The sequence below is a fragment of the Aplysia californica genome, unplaced genomic scaffold (genome assembly GCF_000002075.1).
Source record: "Aplysia californica isolate F4 #8 unplaced genomic scaffold, AplCal3.0 scaffold00795, whole genome shotgun sequence".
In the NCBI taxonomy this organism is placed as follows: domain Eukaryota; kingdom Metazoa; phylum Mollusca; class Gastropoda; order Aplysiida; family Aplysiidae; genus Aplysia; species Aplysia californica.
The window spans coordinates 160,779-178,429 of record NW_004798065.1 but is presented as its reverse complement, the minus strand read 5'-3'; the positions used below and the strand labels follow the sequence as shown (position 1 = coordinate 178,429).

General features: G+C 40.4%; 1 protein-coding gene across 1 annotated transcript; it reads right to left on the bottom strand.

Moving 5' to 3' along the window:
• Positions 1–7,757: 7,757 nt before the first annotated feature.
• On the bottom strand, positions 7,758–17,271 carry LOC101849797 (GTP cyclohydrolase 1 feedback regulatory protein). The gene is made up of 3 exons (XM_005109599.3): positions 17,080–17,271; positions 9,568–9,662; positions 7,758–8,431 (listed from the first exon to the last, which is right to left on the bottom strand). The coding sequence occupies exons 1-3, from the start codon at positions 17,113–17,115 to the stop codon at positions 8,236–8,238; spliced, it is 327 nt and encodes a 108-aa protein (XP_005109656.1). The 5' UTR covers positions 17,116–17,271; the 3' UTR covers positions 7,758–8,235.
• Positions 17,272–17,651: the final 380 nt, after the last annotated feature.

The window sequence follows — 17,651 nt, the reverse complement described above, 5'->3', positions numbered from 1 at the left end:
GATTTTAGACCACCAAGGGATCTTTAATGAGCGCAACTTACACACTGGACCTCTGAGATTTGTCACCCTTGTCCGAGAAGGCTAGGTGTAGATCTCTCCTACCAGAAGGTCTGGAGTGTGGCTGAGAGACAGCAGTAAGAAGAGGCCACGGAGTTAGTAGCAGTAGAAAGGCTGCAGAAAGAGTCAGTTGCTCAGAGGAGAAGGGGGGGGGGCAAAGGAGGTGAGGGGTGGTGGCAGAAAATGGAGACGAAAGCAGGCGACAGAACACTGCTAGAGAGCAGGAAAGGAGGTGAGGTGAAAGACGACAATTTAAGAAAAGAAATTTTTTTGGTCGCTACCTGGATTCGACACCGGGACCTTTGAGTAAGAGGCGAACACATTAATCTCTAGGCCCAGAGAGCCCCCCCCCCCCCCCCACCAGTTTGACAACTGATCTACTCGACGGTCAACTATTGGATTCTGCTGCAATCCACAAAACAAACATGTTCCCTTCCGAACGGTCATTGGCTGTATTAGAATTTAATAATAATGTGGTTTCAGCGTGGCCCCTCACCCCCCCCCCTTTCCCGATTTTGTTGAGACAAGTGCAGATTATGTTAGAATGTTGAAGTGATAGATTAAAATTGATCTACGCAGGCCTTACAATGAAACCAAGGAGGGTGCAAAATTAAATAGGTCCGTGGATGAAAAGCTTTACTGCGGTAGATCGTCAACCAGGTGTGACTTGCGGTAGACCTCATTATTGTCAAGTGTACCGGCACCCTATATACGGACACGTTAATTTTATTTTTGATATTGTGATTATATTAAAGTATAGCGCACAGCATTCCAGTCGCATTTGCATTCGGCTGGGCTTGATATGTACCTATAGATAAATATGTATGTATTTCTTCTGATTTTTTAAACTTTTGTAATAGGTCTTTAATTAGTTAATTAGTTGACTCGTAATTCAGCAGCCTCTACATCATTTGAGCTTCGCCCTCAACACGAGACAAAGACTCGTTTCAAACCGGTTAAGTATAATTCGAGGTAATTCAAATCCGGTTCAAGCTGGAAACGGAAACTATCCAGCTCTCTGGCGAAGCGGCGCTGATAATAGTAGGTCAAAGATTTCGTCTCTGATTGGCCGCGGGAAACAGGTCGACTCTGCCAGTTCACACCAGTCCGTCCTCACTCACGAGTCCACTCGTTCTCAAACACGCACAGTACGGTACCGTATGGTCAGTTGGAAGTGGTGGAGTCCACCACATCCGTCGAGGTCACTGCTTCTTTGCGGGAGGCTATGAAATCTTAATGACTGTTGTTGTGCTATTTCGTGTTGTTGTTGGGTTAGTCCTTGAATAGTAGGCCTACTTCATGAAAAGCTAGACTAGAACGATAACGGCTATATTTTTAAAAAGACCAATCTTGCACTCATTTCCAGTTGGCCTCCTACAGCTCAGTTTTCATCAGAAAGACATTTTTTCAATGTTCGACTTTTTTTTTTTTTTTTTTTTTTTGGGGGGGGGGGGGGGGGGGGGGTGTACTGTCTAAACAAATCCAGCGAAAGTTTCTTGTATTTCGACATTCAATTTTACCGTTAAATATCTTTAGGCCTACTTATAAATCAGATATCACCTCTCTCTTTCATTATCGTGTTATTGTGTCTTTAGCCTACATATTACATTTTGTAACCTACACCCCCCCCAAAAAAAAACCCAAAAAAAACAAAACAAAACCCACACACACATACACAAACACGTGCGTTTGCGAAAACACACGCACACACTCTCTCTCTCTCTCACTCTCTCTCACGCACGCACGCGCTCACACAAACGCACATACATACACTCAATACACACACACACACACACACACACACACACACACACACACACACACACACACACACACACACACCGCCGCTCCCGCACACTCATATTATTTCTTCTTTGTGTGAGAGTGAGTGGGCATATGGGCTGTTTCCGCTCTCTTAAAATTTATTTTAGGCTCGGGTCGTTTCCAGCCTCAGCCCAAAATGGCAGCTGAATCCAAACAAAATGAAACAAAACACAGTTCCTTTCTGGGCTACATTTCTTTTTTTTTTCCAATTTTTTCTTTTATTTTTTGGGTTGTCGTCCCCCCTTTTTTAAAAAACCTGTGGAAACACGTGAAGACGCTCGTGGTGAGGAGAAAAAGTCATAGGCACATGATTTCCGATACAGCGTCTATTTGAGATACCATGAGATACGAACGTGTCTTATAGGTGTAGCACACACACACACACACACACACACATACCACACACACACATGCATGCTCACGCACGTACACACACATATACACACATGTATGCGCGCGAGCACGCACGCACGCACGCACACACACACACACACACACACATATATCCCCCCCCCCCCCCGTCTCTCTTTCTCTGTCAGTCTGTTTATCTGTCTGTCTGTCTTTTTCTCTTTCTCTCTCTCTCTCTCTCTCTCTCTCTCTCTCTCTCTCTCTCTCTCTCTCTCTCTCTCCCACTCACAAACACTCACTCTCTCTCTCTCCCCGCCCCTTCATCTCTCTCTCTCTCTCTCTCTCTCTCTCTCTCTCTCCCTCTCTCTCAGGTTTCAAGCTGACTACTCTTTCTAAGTGAAGAAGAAGAAGAAGAAGAAGAAGAAGAAGAAGAAGAAGAAGAAGAAGAAGAAGAAGAAGAAGAAGAAGTACAACAACAACAACAACAACAGTCACAATAACAACTTGTAAAGTAATCCGTAAAGTACGCCGCCAACACAGTAAAATAGCATAATACATGTATTAATAATATTAATACAATGAAAATTGAAAACGATCTTTTCCTGTTCCACTGTTTGACCCTGGATCGACACGTGATGTCCCACCTGCGGCCGTGGAAGGGCAGCTATATTTATCTTCTCCACCATGTAAATTGTAAATAGATTATTTTGGTCTGCTGCTATTCCATTTTTGCTTCTTCAGTGAACGCATTGGCTAATGATTTTTGTGTACCGGCAGGCCTACGGTAGGCTACTCTTGGTAGGCAAGATTAGGAAGTCACGTGTGGGACGACGTGTTGCAGGGACCGACAGTAAGTAAGTGCTATAGGGGCACGCTAAAGGTTAAGGGCACGCTTCGTATAGATCTAGATCTACCGCTTAAGGCACGCATACAAGATTACTGGTGACTGAAAACAGAAAACAAAGAATTAAACGTTAATATATTTTTTCTCCGTAGTAATTATTTTGTGTTGAGGGATAACCAAACTCAAACGGAATTAAAAAGGAGGGTGAAATAAAAACAGGAATAACAAAAAACCCTTACTAAGTCACCTCATCTCCAATCTAATAAAAATACCAATTTCACATAATTTATTAATAGGTCTCTAATATTAGCTTTTAAATTATTTGCAGTGACGAGCCTCACTCGAGATTCAAGGCCACGATAAATATCTTGAATGTCATCATGCCGTTTGACCCGACCTACATCATTCTTCTAAGGGAGACAACCAGGTTTTACATTCACTACACAACAAGAAACAATGATCAGCTCCCTTGATTTGATCTATTTCCAAGACCATTCACCAACGGGCGAACACATTTTTATAATTTAGAATGATTATTATTATTATACACGTAGGCTACATAATGTAGGTCAAACTCTAAAGTGAAGCTAGCTCAAATCGTGGTCGACACTCGACACGATCTTGTGATAGTACCTCAATCACTGGGCATTCATTTACTTAACAATCCATTGTGTTGCTCTTCACATGAGATTCAAGACCTGACTTTTTAAGCCTTATGCAGTTGCGAGCGCCGTAAAACCTCTACTAAAACTAAAAAAACATGAGATTCATAAAGAATCAGGAAATGATATAATAATAATATACTTTTACACTCCATTGGTTTGAGTTTTTTTGTGTGGTTTGGGTAAGTGTTTTACGACGCTCACAACTGCATAAGGGACACATGAAACAGTTTCAATTTGGTAGGAATTAATTTTGAATTTTGCCTGGGCGGCCACCGAAGCTTACTCTGATCGATTTTGGATAACCAAGGGATCTTTAATGTGTGCAAATTGCACACAACACCTCCAAGATTTTTTAATCCGAGAAAGCTAGGTGTTAGGTCTTACCTACCCTAAGATCAGGGGTGTCGCTGATAAACAGCTGCGGCAGCAGTAAGGAGCCAAGGAGTAGCAGTAGAAAAGGCTGTAGAAAGAGTCAGAGCCTAGAGAAAGTGGAGACGAAAGCAGACAACAGGACATGGTTAGAGGTGAAAACAGAACATTTTAGAGAAGAAAATGTTCCGTCGCTATCAGGTTTCAAGTCTGGAACCTCTTGAATGAAAGGCAAACACCATACCTTTAAACCATGAGAGCCCCCGCTGTCATTACTGCGTATGCAGGCATTCACTTCATGATAATATGAGTAAATTTCAAGGGATGGGAGCCAAAATAAATCAGCCCTCCCCAAATCACTTTGCACCTCCTTACCTTGTATCGACTTGCGCCGCTATTGGCGTGGCCAGTATATGAAACCTCTTTTCTTGTAAGTACCGGTGATTTTAATTGTGTCTACTGCACCGCTTCGCCTCACCGGCAGTGTGGCCTTAGAATCTACATGCCTTTATATAATGCAATCAACAATATTCAAAGTCATTACTGAACTTTAAATAAAATAAAAATCCTTCTCAGACATGATCAGGCCAAACAAGTGTAGAGCTTAGAGGTAACTAATAGTACACCCAATAGGTATCATGCATCAAACTGAATTGCAAAATGGAAGGAATGTGGTGGGGGGGAAGGTGTCTTTGTTTGAACCACACAGGTCAGTTCTGAATCTAGGTTGTTTGGGGTAATTTACCGCTCTCCACCCATTTGTCAAAGTAATTTCAAAGATGGGGGATAGTTAAGTTTTTAGTAAAACTAAAAGTCTTACAGCACTTGCAACACGAATAGATCAAAAAGTGCCGGAGACTGGAGGTGTCACTAGAGAGTAACAAACAAAAAAAAGTAGGAGGATAGATAATAACAACAGATGTTTGATAATCATAGGAAAGAAAGAGCAAATCACACCAGAGCACCTGTCAACCACCCACAGATGGGGCTTAAATTAGAGGTCCTTTCGTTCTAAACAATCAAGCACTGAGCAGACCACAATCATTTCAGAAAAAAATCCTTTGACCAAGACAGAAAATCACAAAAGAAGACACAGAGTTGACAACTTAACATTTGAAATATATTTTCCATGTATATTGCTTTGCACAGGTACAAACAGCAGATACATAAAATAAACTTCACTCCTCAATAAAACAACTTTAAAAAAATGCATCATGCAGGATATAAACAAATTATGCAATTGGTTTTAGATCTGCAAATAACAAATATTTGAGCACATGTTAAACATTGAAGCTGAACACAGATAAATTCTGTCTACTGGAAATATAACACACTTTGTACTGTAAAACGTATTATATATATATATATATACCATAATTAATCACAAAAAAGAATACCGTTTATTAACAAGGAATGTCAACGCAGAATGCCCTTTACTTGTAAATATACGCAGAGCATCAGATTTCAGAGTAAGAACAAATTACAGGGAATAGAATAAAATTATTTGAATAAAGATTCACTTCCGAGTACAGAGTATATTTAGAGCCTAATGCCTCACATATATTTCTTTGACCAGACTGTCTCATTGTACAGGTGAATTTCCAATAAAAGGTGATTTGACGAATCCTTCATATTGTGGTAGAGTTAACCATTCCATAAACACATCCAACAAAAAACTCAGAAAAAGCAAAACAGCACATTAGGCACTTGTCAAAATAATGAAATTGAGGAAACTGACATTTTCCCATCAACTGGGCAATTTTTATCAAATTTTTCTTAGGGGGGGCTCGACCAACACCTTTTATGTCCATTTGAAAACACATTTCCGTGCCGATTTTATTGTAAAATGTCGAGGAAAGGCACAAAAAAAGTAATTTTGCAGTTCCCAAGGACACTCAAGCTTTGGAAGTCACCAAACTTTGGTGGCCATTTTCTTGCTAATTTTACCTCTGACACCAGGAGAACCCCTACCTTTGTCAATTGCAAATAGCTAGACTTGTATTTCACATAGAAGTTATTTTTTTTTCACCAAAAGCAAGGTAACTACAGGTTTTAAGAAGATTATACCAATAACTCCATATGCCCAAAAATTGATGAGTCCCTGATTCCACCATGTCATGACGCAGTCTATTTCAGGGAAAATCTCCCATACCCTGATGGGATTGATCTGGCAAGTTCCTCTGATCTTTGGTTCTTACATTGACTGCCAAAGGAGAAAAAAAAGTACTATGTTAATTAATAACAATAAAAACAGATTCATACGTGAATATAGACCTCTCTCTTGTGGATGTATGGGCCAAAGGCCTTTCGAATCAATAAAATCTTTAAATCTCAAATCTATTTCTTTCTTTCTCTCTCTCCCTCCCTCTCATACAACAATATGACCAAACACATACTATAATCAACACTCACATTACTGGGTTATTACTCTACTCCAGTGTTGAATTCATAGAGACCGAGCCTGCCACATATGGCTAGTAGTTTCCACAATGGTGAGCGCTGTGTCATATCAGACGAGTACTGTGTTCACATTTTATCTCTCCTGAGATGGCCATAAAAAGAAATCAAAGGTGGCAAGTTTACATAAACAAAATTTAATGAATTCTCCATTAAAGATCTCCTTCAGTCAGTGCAGAAATTGAAATAAACCATAATTTGTATTGTTTCCTAGACTATTGTATCAGAAGTAAATTCTGTCATGTTGTGTTCTAGTAGAGAAGTGTATTTGTTAAAAATTAATCATTTTAATGTCATATCCAGAAAGGAAAATAGTGCAGATTTTTTTCCTGAGATAGCCATAGAAGGAAATCAAAGGTCGCAAAGGTTTGCATGAACAAAATTTAGTGGATTCTCTGTCAATGATCTCTTTCACTTTCACTCAGTGCGGTAATTGAAATTCAGAATAATTTGTGTTTTGTTTCTTAAACTATTGTATCAAAAATAATTTGTCATGTTGCATTCTAGCAGAGCAGTATATTTGTAAAAAATAATCATTTTAATGTCATATCCCGAAAGAAAAATAGTGCATATTTTTTCCTGAGATAGCCATAAAAGGAAATAAAATGTGGCAAGCTTGCATGAACAGAATTTATCCAATTCTCCATCAACGAATTCCTTCATTCAAAGCAGAAATTGAAATAAACCATAATATTTGTAGGCTTATTCTGTTTCCTAAACTATTGTATCAGAAGTAATTTCTGTCATGATGCGTTCTGACGGAGCAATATATTTGTAAAGAAAAATCATTTTAATGTCATATCCTAAAAGTTTATAAAAAGTGCTTTCAGTAAAAGTGTCGTGTCTTTGGCTTTTGCTTATTTTAATCTACAATGAGTAGGGAAAAAAAAAAAAAAAAAAAAAAGACTTATTGGCCACTATTTTTGTATGGGTTTCCCCAGTAAAATCAATTCCAAACAGCTTAACATATACTGATGTGTCAATCTGGAACCGAAGTCTGCAGTCTAATCGAGTCAAAATGTTTCGGTTTGATTTGAACAGTGTGTCTTTTACGTTCTCAGAGGGCAATATTTTAATTTTATATCTGGCATCACGGTCAAAACAGGTGCTCGTCAAATTAATGAAAATTAAGAAACTGATATTTTCACATTCAGATATTTTTATGGAATTTCTTTTTATTTAAATTAATTTTTTTTTGTTGGGGGGGGGGGTTCAACACGGTTCATATCCTCTATAAACCCATCTGCGTGGATTTTACTGGAAAATTTTAATCAAGGCACAAAAAAAAAGGTAAACTTGTAGCTTCCAAGGATACTCCAGTGTGTTAGCAAAATACAAACAAACTGACACAATCTTTCCCTGCCTTTAGCCAGATACCCATTCCCACCTGAGTGAAGAGAGTAAAGTGCTTTTCTCAAGGACATAATGTTGGGCTCTTGTCAGGGTTCGAACCCCTGACCTTTCATGTATGAGCCTGACAGCATAATCACAAGACCACAAACGCTATAGAAAAGATACCCCAAAACATAAAAAGCACTCTTGTGACCTAATAGATTTGAAAGTCCTGATTTTACTTAAATAAAATATAATCTCCGCTTGGCACAATTTTTCATGTAAATACATCTGGATTATTGACTTGTTTTTCTATCCAGAAAACATCCTCGTCCTCCTTCACAAATGTTTGTTGTCCACAAATTCTTTTTCCTCCTCTATTATTTTCTTGACCTCAGCGTTTGATTTGGCCAAGTCTTGATGAAGGGTCCAGATGCACGTCTGGCCGACACCAGTCATTGTCACCAGTCGGTATCCACGAGCCTCCAACTTGTCCAGCACAATTCTTGGCGGATCCTCTGTTTTGTACTGGGCACTGGCGACAAGAGATTATTAGAGTGCATTTATTGTCATTAGATATTTTACCATATTATCATAATCATCATTAGTGTAAATCATCAAAATTATTGTTTAAAAAACCCCCAAAACAAACAGTCACTTTTTTCATTATTCTAAACAGTCTAACTCTAATAGTAGTAACTACAAAATTAATAAAATGTATTTGTTTATTCATAACTTACCAATATTTAGTACCAAATCAGGAGCCAGGACCAAACACCCCCACTACAATATGGTACCTTAAAAATAAATGTTCATCTCGTGATTTCATAGACATACCACCAAGGATCTTCAAAATAGCGTCAATGACTTCACTTTTCACATAACAAAAGAAGATTTTGCAAAAGAAGTCCCAGTGAAAAATAATAACAGGTGAACATCGTGAAGAACACACTGACAGTCCTGTTGGCTTTTTCCAGTTGTCAAACACATTCTTGCTCAGCGAATACATGTCACAATTATTTGTCTGTCCAAAATGGGCAACTTCATTATATTATTATATTTCAAGGGCAAACCGAAGCTTTACATGCACATGAAATATATTATACGTGTGTTCATTCTGCATTATAATACTGAAGATATAAAACAAATCTTTTTTTAGCATGCATTGCCATATTTTGTAATAAATATCGGTTCAGTGCAAGAGTGTGCCTTAAAGTCACAGACTTCTGAACATCCATTCATTTGAAAGGCTAAAAAAAAATGACACCAAATTAAAAGGCAACAACACATTAGATCCTACATTCAACAGGACGTGGGAAATCGGACTTGCTGGGCAGAAATCAAAGCAGAATGGAAATTTGTCTAAAATTTAATGATTAAAGTTCATGTTGTTTCATGGAATATGATATTCCTCGGCTTAGCAGTTTCAAATAATAAGATACCATGCAGATCTCCTCCTTTCTAACGATCACATACAGATTTCAACACAGTGCTCTGTTCGTTTAACAACCAGACTATTGGTCTCTCCTCCCTCCCTCTCTTTCTCCCCCCCCCATACGGAAGTACCTTTCTCACTCTCTCTGTCTCCCTCCTCATCTCTCTTCCTCCCTTCTCTCTCCCCCCCCATCCCTTCTGGAAAATTAGAGAACAAAAGAGCTTAAACAGACTCACAAATTGTTGCCTAATACTTTCACCAGCGATGCCTCCAGATACTCCATCAACTCTGGGTCACTCCATTCATCTCCAACAAATGTTGGGCCGACATCCTGAAAGAACATACAATGTTGACTTGAGACTAAGATGATTTAGTTCACCCAAACGCCTTATTTTTATTTTGTAATTCTTTCTTTATTCAGAACACCCACCGTCTCTTGACCCTTCAATTATTCTCTGTTTTTTCACCATTTAATGTAAGATTCAGAGAAGGCCTAAAGTGATGTGGATGGAACAAATGAGCCAGCAAATTGATTGATAGAGAAAGCAGTTAGAGTTGTAAAACACAGTAGTCTTCTGCACACTAAGGAAAAAACTGACTGCAACTGATGTGTGTGTACGTGCGTGCATGACACGTGTGCGTGTGTGTGTGTGTGTGTGTGTGTGTGTTTGTGAGTGTACGTGGGTGTGTTTGTGTGTGTGAGTGTGTGTGTGTGGGAGCATGTGCGCCATCGTGGTGAAATCAGGCACTTTTGTCAAAATAACAGAATCAATACTTTAATATTTTTTCCATCATTGAGCAAATTTTACCATTTTTAAAGTTTTGAGCTCTACACCTTTAAGTCCATTTAAAGACAAATTTCTATGTATAAGTGGATTTTACCAAACGAAATGTAAATTTGCTCTTCCCAAGGACACAATAGCTTTGGAAGTCACAAACCTTTGGGGGCCATTTTCTCACTGATTTTTCCTCTCACACCACCTCTTTCAATCAGAGATACCTCAGCTTCTATTTAAGATAGAAGAGTATTTTCTTTTCATTGTAAGCAAGACAAATGAACAAGCTTTAAGACAGTTAGTAAGTCACATGGAAATGTGTTGTATATTAACATAAAAGGTGTTGAGCTTTAAAAATTAAAAAACTCAATAAAAATTGACCAACTGGCGAAAAAAAAAAGCCTGTTTCTTTGATTTAATTATTTTGACGAGCGCCTGATTTCACCATGACGGCTCACATTTGTACAGATCTTTTTTTTTTTGTAAAGTGTTTTACGGCCCTCGCAACTGCATAAGGTCATATGAGCCCGCGGGACACATTTAATATATTCTTATAAATAATACAATCACGAGAAGTCATCCCTATTATTCAGTCAACTTACCAAACCTAGATCTAGCGTTTTAAGAAAAATAAGGAATAATTAATGGAGTGTTATAACTGATAGCCTACAGTTCGTGTATTTTGTTGTAGATGCATTCGGGCACTAAAATTGGTTTGCACTTTTTCATAGAGAGACATCAGGGTAATTTTGCCAAACTTTATAAAGAAAATATGCGAATATTCCCAATTATATTAGACACATAAAGCTGTATTTGGAGGAATTACTTCATAGTGAATTGTATGCCTGATGGGTAAAGTTGCAAAATTACAGCTTCCTATTATACACGCAGATACCATCTTTTCTGAGTATCTGCACCAATGTTATGTCGTTCATGTTCAAAAAGTTCAACAGTTTTTGTTGTGCTTTTTATTTTATATTGATTTTTTTTCATTCACACTTGTACGAAAAAATTGACAATTTAGCATTGTCGACTAGGGCTGTACCCCGGTAGCAAACCCGCTCGTGCTCGCAAGCCCCTAGTTCAAGTCACAAGCCTCAAATCACTAGGTCAAATCATCAAATCAAATCACCAGCATGATAAGTTGAGTCTAGCGCAAACTGTAACCTCCTTGGTCTAGTCTAAACTTCCAAGTCCACAGCAACTAGCAATCCGCGAAGCCACTCGTGTCAGACCCCCTCATCATCCCCACCCTGCTTGCAATCCGCGAAGCCACTTACGTCAGAAAAAGATAGAGGGGGAGAGCGAGAGATCCCGCCCACAGTGTCACTGCACGGCGTGGAGCTGTAGTTTGTTCGATTAATCGAAGGCTTGCGCAAAGCAGCGGACAGCCCTCAAGTCTCAAATCCCGTCCGCAGACACAAGTCCCACAATTCACACAGTTCTGATTTGCGCTAGGCCTAGTGAATTGTCCCAGGATAAGCTTGAAACCTGACCTGCTGACTTGTGCTGTCTCGCTACAGCGAGCGAGCAGCAGGCGCAGGACCGCTCGATGGCGCAGGACCGCTCGATGTGTTCAAACAGCAGTACCGCTCGATGTGTTCAAACAGCAGTACCGCTCGCTGTGTGAACTTTGAACCGTGGAGGAAGGGAGAGGCTGGGCTTGTTTTGGTGCAAGACGTAGAGAGCTGAAGTTATTTTTAACTTCCCGCCGTTGATTAGCTAAGCGAGTGGATAAGTGAGGGGGAGCATGGTATTGTAGTAACAGAGACCTAGGTTTCTGGTAGTAATAAGAATAAGTAGACTTAGACTACCCTAGAATGGAAAACTCCAGTGGTCGTTGTGATTGGCTTTTGTATCGTATATATGTAACCTATTTTGTAAATGAGTTACACTCAAAGTGACATAATAAATACAGAACATTTAGGAGATGGGCTAGGCCTACTTCAACCCAATGTCAGGGCCAACCAGGGCTGAGAGGGAACAACGTCCCAGCAGAAAAACGGAGGTTCTCAGTAAAAATATCTCCCCATATGGGAATCGAACTGAGGTCTTTTGCGTGTGACACTGAAGCGCTTGGCTCGTGCACATTAAAAATAAACAGGCCTTAACATCGTAAGAATAGCCGATCCAATATTAATTTTTAAGTGCATTGAATAGAGCTTTTTGTTTTTTACAACCGAACTATGAAAAAAAACCATCTTGCACTTTTGGTGCAAGCCTCTCAACGTAAATAACCAGAAAATCTTCTGTAATATGTACTGAGCCCACTGCCACGAGAGTTCGCAACGTCACGACACATTACAGCACGACTGTCCGCGAGTCACAACTCACCGGAAGTTCCCCCGGTAGCAAGCGGGAGGCAAAGCAAATCACAAGCCTGCCCGCAAGCCTCTAGCGCAAGCCGTCCGCTGCTTTGCAAGCCTTCGATTAACCGAGCAGAATCCAGCCCTATTGCCGACTTCAGCGCGTCTAACGAAATAACCAGACAAGTTACACTATCCGTGGTTTTTTGGGTCTCAAGAGCAGAAATGTGTGCTTTTGGTGCATTAAATGATAATTACCAAAAATACAAGGATACACCTAAAACTGTACGTTGAAAAGTACCAAAAATGAAGTCAGCCCAGACAGAGCAGCAACAGGGAGCTGACCCCCCGTGACTCCGACGTGATAAGGCGCTCGGCGGGGAACCCCCCGCTACAACTAAAATTGCACTGCCGGTGTGCCGAGGCTAAGACTTAGGTGCGTGATAACAATGCGAGTGTTGGTCAGAAAGGAGGCCGCTAATAGGTGGCATCATATGGAGCAGTTCGCCCTGCAAACGACTTCATTGAATCAGTGCTTGTTCATTTTTATGTGTTCGTTGAATCCGAGTTCTTTTTATTGATTTTAATTAATTAAAAAAATCGGGGAATCCAACTCCTTTTGTTGAATCCCAGTTCGTTGAAACCGAGTTCCACTGTTATAAACAATTATCTTTTAATAGTCTACTAATTAACAAGTAGGCCTAATAATAAAACTAGATCAAGATCTAGACCTAGATATTCTAGGCCTAGATTAAATATTAGAAGGCTACTTCTATTTCTATTCTATTTAAAACCAACGGAATGTCTACGTACACGGTAACTGGGCACCTAGCCTCAGTGTCTACGTACATGGTAACCAGCAACCGGGCACGTAGTCTCAGTGTCATGTACACGGTAACCGGGCATGTAGCCTCAATATCTACGTACACGGTAACCGGCAACGGAACGGGGCATGTAGTCTCAGTGTCACGTACACGGTAACTGGCAACCGAGCACGTAGTCTCAGTGTCACGTACACACGGTAACCGGGCAGTTCAGAACTCCAAGTTCAGTTTTTGTCATCCGGTGTTGTCTTCATCCACACCCCTCCCCCGACTGTACCTTTGAAAAATATCAATAATCCCCCCCATTCCGAAGCCCTATACTTCGCAGTGCAAGACTTTGAATGAACTTCGGTGACCCCAACCGGTACTCACAATGTGATGCGCATGCACAGGTTCACTGACCGGTCACGATTTGTATGATTTTCTTTTTTTTCAGCAAGTGACACTACAGGACAATATTGATTTATTTTCATTCCGGTTACCGTGTACGTAGATACTGAGACTAGGTGCCCGGTTACCGTGTACATAGACCATACTGAGACTAGGTGAGACTAGATCTAGATCTAGGTGCCCTGTTACCGTGTACGTAGATCACTGAGACAACTAGGTGCCCGGTTACCAAACATTATAATAGATAGGAAGAAGCTAGCCGTACTTAATGACGGCTAGACTGGTGGGCGGCTAGACAGCTGGGCTAGCCGTACTTATTTTTAATATGACGGCTAGACTGACCAAAAAAAAGGCCTACTGAATTGTAAATAAATTTTTAGTTTGCAGTACCTAAAATATTTGTATTTGAGACGAAACCAGGCGCCTTAATGTCAGTGCATGTATTTTAAACCTGAATAATTACTTTCTAATGAGTCTAATGAGACCTGTTTTCTAATGCTAATATAGTAATAGGGCCTAATATAAAATAAGTATGGATAGACTGGCAGGCTAGCCGTACTTAAATGGCTAGCCGTACGGCTAGACGGCTCGGCTAGCCGTACCTACGGATGGCTAGACAATCAGGCTAGCTGTACTTATTACTGATGGCTGAATTGTAAATGAAATTTTTAGTTTGCAAAGCCTAAAGTATTTGTATTTCAAGCAAAAGGTGCCTTACTGACTTGCACATATTTTAAACCTGAATAAGTACTAAAGCCTATGTACGGCATACCGTCACGTACGTCATACCGTCAGTTGGCACGCATTTGGCCTAAAATTGGACAACCAGACAATTATGCGATAATCTGGAATGCTGTCTGCTAAACAATTCCGTTCAACATTGTTTTGTTTTCAAGTTCAACAATTTTGAGCAGAATCAGACACCTGTGTGAGCAGAAATAATCCATTTCATCTTCAAAGGTGAGAACCGCGTTCAGCCATTACGATAAGCTATTGGTTCTATAATCGTACCCGCAGGATTCGTTTCGCATTTTTATTCAGTTTATAAAGTGTCTAGTTACCGCCACAAACCATTTGCTGCTCTTTGTTGTAACAATTGGCGCCCGTAGGGGGGGTGACGTTATGGGGTACAATTTTTTGATGGATGTACCCCATACCGTCACCGTATTTTTTACACTTGAAAAATAAATATTTCTTGGGGAGTGCTTATTTAGGCCACATATGGCCTAAATAAGGTAAGGGAGGGGGGTTTAGCTTATTTAGGCCACATATGGCCTAAATAAGGTAAGGGAGGGGGGTTTAGCTTATTTAGGCCACAGGTGGCCTAAATATGGTAAGGGAGGGGGGGTTTAGCTTATTTAGGCCTAAATAAGGTCACCCTATTTCTTGACGGACTATGGGTGGCATCTTAGTACTTTAGATTTTTTAGTTTCTATGATTTGATATAGATCTAGAAGATCTATTTAGACACGGATTCATTAGAAAATGAGCGACTTTAGATTTTTCTTTTTTAATGTTTGAAACAAATTTATATGAAGGAAACTCTATTCCGTTGTATGTAATGATGATGATGATGTTCCTCTGTCCAATGTATACACATGTTGTGATGATGTTCTTCCAGCCACTGTTTCCACATGTTGTGATATTGTTCCTGCTCCTACTGCTTCTGTTTCAGAAGAAAAACTTGCTGGCCCTCCCCCAACTGCCCTTGTCTCTAGTTGTGAGTGGTCAGTTGATGCCCTAGATTTTTCGACCACAGATCTGGAATTCTCGGGGATCGAATGTACCTCCGAGGACTTCCTGGATCCTGCAGCAGAGTTTCAGCTACCTTTGGTTTCGACCCCAGCTCGGGATCCTGTGGATAACCAGGACTATGTCTATTGTCTACCTGAGCAGGCATTGAGACCATTGGAAGATGAAACTCTGGTGACACCCCAAGCCCCCCAAAAACTGCCTCAGGACAACACTTTTGCTTTTTCCTTGACAGTCTAATTGATCACGCCATTGCCACTGGATGGATGGCATCAGACATGCATTGGGTCCGCCGTTGCCATTGGCACAAAATCGAACTTAAGGAGAACGAGGGGGCATACAGAAAATACCTTGATCTAGATCTAAATCTAATGACTAATGAGACCTGAGTACTGAACAGGTTTGAGTCGATAGGGCCAAACCTAGAGTCTAGATCTAGAATCTAGATTCTAGAAGTACGGCTAGACTGGTACTTCTTCAGTACGGCTAGACTCTCACTCTCACTCTCAGGCATTGAGACCATTGGAAGATGAAACTCTGGTGACACCCCAAGCCCCCCAAAAACTGCCTCAGGACAACACTTTTGCTTTTTCCTTGACAGTCTAATTGATCACGCCATTGCCACTGGATGGATGGCATCAGACATGCATTGGGTCCGCCGTTGCCATTGGCACAAAATCGAACTTAAGGAGAACGAGGGGGCATACAGAAAATACCTTGATCTAGATCTAAATCTAATGACTAATGAGACCTGAGTACTGAACAGGTTTGAGTCGATAGGGCCAAACCTAGAGTCTAGATCTAGAATCTAGATTCTAGAAGTACGGCTAGACTGGTACTTCTTCAGTACGGCTAGACTCTCACTCTCACTCTCAGGCATTGAGACCATTGGAAGATGAAACTCTGGTGACACCCCAAGCCCCCCAAAAACTGCCTCAGGACAACACTTTTGCTTTGTCCTTGACAGTCTAATTGATCACGCCATTGCCACTGGATGGATGGCATCAGACATGCATTGGGTCCGCCGTTGCCATTGGACAAAATCGAACTTAAGGAGAACGAGGGGGCATACAGAAAATACCTTGATCTAGATCTAAATTTAATGAGACCTGAGTACTGAACAGGTTTGAGTCGATAGGGCCAAACCTAGAGTCTAGATCTAGAATCTAGATTCTAGAAGTACGGCTAGACTGGTACTTCTTCAGTACGGCTAGACTCTCACTCTCACTCTCAGGCATTGAGACCATTGGAAGATGAAACTCTGGTGACACCCCAAGCCCCCCAAAAACTGCCTCAGGACAACACTTTTGCTTTTTCCTTGACAGTCTAATTGATCACGCCATTGCCACTGGATGGATGGCATCAGACATGCATTGGGTCCGCCGTTGCCATTGGCACAAAATCGAACTTAAGGAGAACGAGGGGGCATACAGAAAATACCTTGATCTAGATCTAAATCTAATGACTAATGAGACCTGAGTACTGAACAGGTTTGAGTCGATAGGGCCAAACCTAGAGTCTAGATCTAGATCTAGATCTAGATTCTAGGTACGGCTAGACTGGTACTTCAGTACGGCTAGACTCTCACTCTCACTCTCGGGCTAGCCTAGCACTTTGACTTTGGTAGATAATCTAAAATAATAATATCTGTCTAAGGACTAAGACTTCTTTTCAAATAAAATAAGTCTAATAATACTAACCAGCCTGACTTGTGTGCTGATTATAACATGAGGCATTCTTTGTTTGTCTGTAGCACTTCAACAACGATGAATGATTCAAGCCGTTTATAAATGTTCTCTCAGTCTGAACGTAAAATGTAAACACGATGACAGATCTTGATCTTCTACCCTTGGCCTTGGATTGGAGACTGTTTCGTGTAGTTGTTGTGTATATTTCCTCGAGTTTGCAGAGAAACCACAGTACTTATGTTGTAACGTCAAAGTTTGTTTTTTCTAAGAGGCTAAATGTCCTGGTCACCTTTCCCCGCTATACTATACAATTTTTGCGATATTCACCATCAAACAGAGCAGAGAAATTTGAAAAATCCTCAAAATCCTCAAATCTGACTCAGTCTCCTTTAAAAATAGGGTAAATTTTTACTAATACACGCAGACATATATATATATATATATATAATGCTTTGATTTGAAGGCTAAGCTGCCATAATTTTTGCTGTAGAACACATGTATAGCCACTAAAACCCTTGCAAATCAATTGTTTTCAAGTAAATATCAATCTGAATTGCCAAAACATCAAATCATTGTGAAATACA

Bases quoted from the DNA above. Each gene is read 5' to 3' on its own strand.
- LOC101849797 (XM_005109599.3), bottom strand. From the start codon at position 17,115: ATGCCTCATGTTATAATCAGCACACAAGTCAGGCTG. The intron at 9,663-17,079 runs GTTAGTATTATT...ATGTTCTTTCAG, and splicing joins TCAGCACACAAGTCAGGCTG to GATGTCGGCCCAACATTTGT. The intron at 8,432-9,567 runs GTGAGTCTGTTT...TCTTGTCGCCAG, and splicing joins AAAGTATTAGGCAACAATTT to TGCCCAGTACAAAACAGAGG.